General features: G+C 24.0%; 1 protein-coding gene across 1 annotated transcript; it reads left to right on the top strand.

Annotated features, from left to right (window-relative positions):
- Nucleotides 1-310: 310 nt before the first annotated feature.
- Nucleotides 311-2129, top strand: LOC127277257 (E3 ubiquitin-protein ligase sina-like). The gene is made up of 5 exons (XM_051298224.1): nucleotides 311-476; nucleotides 875-1078; nucleotides 1156-1401; nucleotides 1484-1726; nucleotides 1794-2129. Exons 1-5 carry the CDS (start codon nucleotides 456-458, stop codon nucleotides 1941-1943), a joined length of 864 nt encoding a protein of 287 aa, XP_051154181.1. The 5' UTR covers nucleotides 311-455; the 3' UTR covers nucleotides 1944-2129.
- The last annotated feature ends 5 nt before the right edge of the window (nucleotides 2130-2134 follow it).

Genomic DNA, 2134 nt, shown 5'->3' with positions numbered 1-2134 from the left:
TATGTTCACCTTAATGCTTCGTTCATAATCTTCTAAATTGCAAAATTATTTCCTGTGGATATCAATTGTTTATTGGATAAGAGAAGAAAAGTTGATTATGATTGGTTCCTTGAAATATTTAAAAACTTCCACAATTTGAAATTTGAATTAACGATTTTTTGAAAATTTATTTTTTATTTTAAATAAGTGTAATCATAATATTTTTAAAAAAAATTTCAAAAGTAATCCAATTTATTTAATTGGTACAAGTAAAATAGATTCTTTTATTGTTTATTTATATAAATACAAGTAAAAATGTAGCTAACCTAACTGACAAAATACATTCAAAACAAACATTTCCAAAACCTGTCAACTGATTGCGCATGTGTTGCTCTCCGTTTCTAAACAAAAGAAAACTATTATTTTGCTCATTTTTGCATTTTCCTTTTTTTTTATAAACTATTTTTTGTTTAATAATGGAGGAATTAAAAAATAAGGTATTGACAAACTTTTATATACATATAAATATAACTTTGCAAAAAATACCTAAATAGGTTATGTTTTTTATTATCTTTTTTATTTTGTTAATTATGTACTAATTTATATGTTAATTATTTCAAATTGTAAAATAATAATTTTTGTATTTAAAATGTAAAGAATTTTACTAATGAAAAAAACAGAAATATTCTACAGTTATCAGTTTTTTTTTAAATGTATAACACACGTGTGAGACATAATGTTTTTGTTTTTTTTAAACTATTTTTTTTCTATGCGAAGAAAGTTATCACGAATTTAAAAATTGTTTATTTAAGAAAATCAAAGTGTCTAGGATTATGAATGTCATGATAAACGATATTAGTTGAATATTAAATTAAAAATAAATTTTTATTTACAGTGGTGTATTGATTTAGAAGAAATTTTACAATGTCTTGTTTGTTATGAGAGACCGATAACTCCAATATATCAATGCGATGGTGGACATCACATTTGTCACATGTGTAGATTAAAATTATTTAATTGTCCTATGTGCCAAGGTAGATATAATGGATCTAGAAGCTTTTTGGCTGAGCATTTAGCTCTTAAGTTGGACGAAATTAAAGTAAGAAACGTTTTCTTGAATGATACTTTTTTTATTTGAATTTCTTATATTCATTTTTTATTTCTACGCTTTTTTAGACTTCGCTTATTTTACCTCCGAAAGAAGTGAAAGTTGATACAATTTCTACACAAACTGATTATGTAGAAATAAAAGAAAAAGAAGAAGAAAAAGAAGAAGAAGAAAATATACAAGTAGTAAAATTATCACAACCCCAAGCAGCAAAGGGATCATTTCCTTGTCGATTAGCAAAATGTACATTTGAAGGTCCACATAGTAGAATGTTAAGTCACTTGAATTATTTTCATAAAGACAGATTAGTTCAGGTATTTATCATTTTTTTAATCTTATAACTAACAATTATTTTCAAATAATAATTCTCAAAAAAAAAATTATTTTTATCTCCAGAGTGAAAGTTTAAATGGAAGAGAATATTCCCGTCAATGGGAAATGGATCATTTGTCAAATATTGTGTTTGATTTGGCATTTTTCATTCAAAAAATGGGAATTTTCTTTTTAATCACATCTATTGATGCAGCCGGTGATTTTACTGGAAATGTACAAATGGTCCACAATAATAATACGGCTCATGAATTTAAATATAAATTGGAAATTAAAGGAAATGGTAGATCGTGTTCCTATGAAGGATTTGTAAGTATTTCCATTATTTCTCATTAATATGAGAATTTTTAAATTAATTAATTTATTATTTTTTTAGCCACGATCTTGTAGAACACTTGTTGAGAAGACATTTAAAAATAGTCTTCACATTGCTTCGCAAAATATACAAAGATTAGTATGTAATAAAAATAAATTTACCTGCATATTTACATTGACACGTGATGAACCAAAATCAGTCACAAAATAATGACTAAGAAATTTGATTTTATATTTATTTTAAGTTTCAATATTCAAGACATTTTAACATTTCAATGTTCAACTTTAATTTTTTTCATTTCATTATAATAAGATTAGAAAATCATATTTATTAATATAAGATATTGACTAAAGTTTATACGAGAACCAATGGAAACTGTGTGATAAAATAAATTTATATAG

This window comes from Leptopilina boulardi, unplaced genomic scaffold (assembly GCF_019393585.1).
Source record: "Leptopilina boulardi isolate dan_hultmark-lab unplaced genomic scaffold, ZJU_Lbou_2.1 LbouV2_165, whole genome shotgun sequence".
Taxonomy (NCBI): Eukaryota; Metazoa; Arthropoda; class Insecta; order Hymenoptera; family Figitidae; genus Leptopilina; species Leptopilina boulardi.
Note: the sequence above shows the minus strand (reverse complement) of the source record. Positions and strands in the feature narration are given on the sequence as shown.

Coding starts and splice junctions, on each gene's coding strand:
- LOC127277257 (XM_051298224.1), top strand. CDS start 456: ATGGAGGAATTAAAAAATAAG. Junction 1,402..1,483: donor ATAAAGACAGATTAGTTCAG/GTATTTATCATT, acceptor TTTTATCTCCAG/AGTGAAAGTTTAAATGGAAG. Junction 1,727..1,793: donor CGTGTTCCTATGAAGGATTT/GTAAGTATTTCC, acceptor TTATTTTTTTAG/CCACGATCTTGTAGAACACT.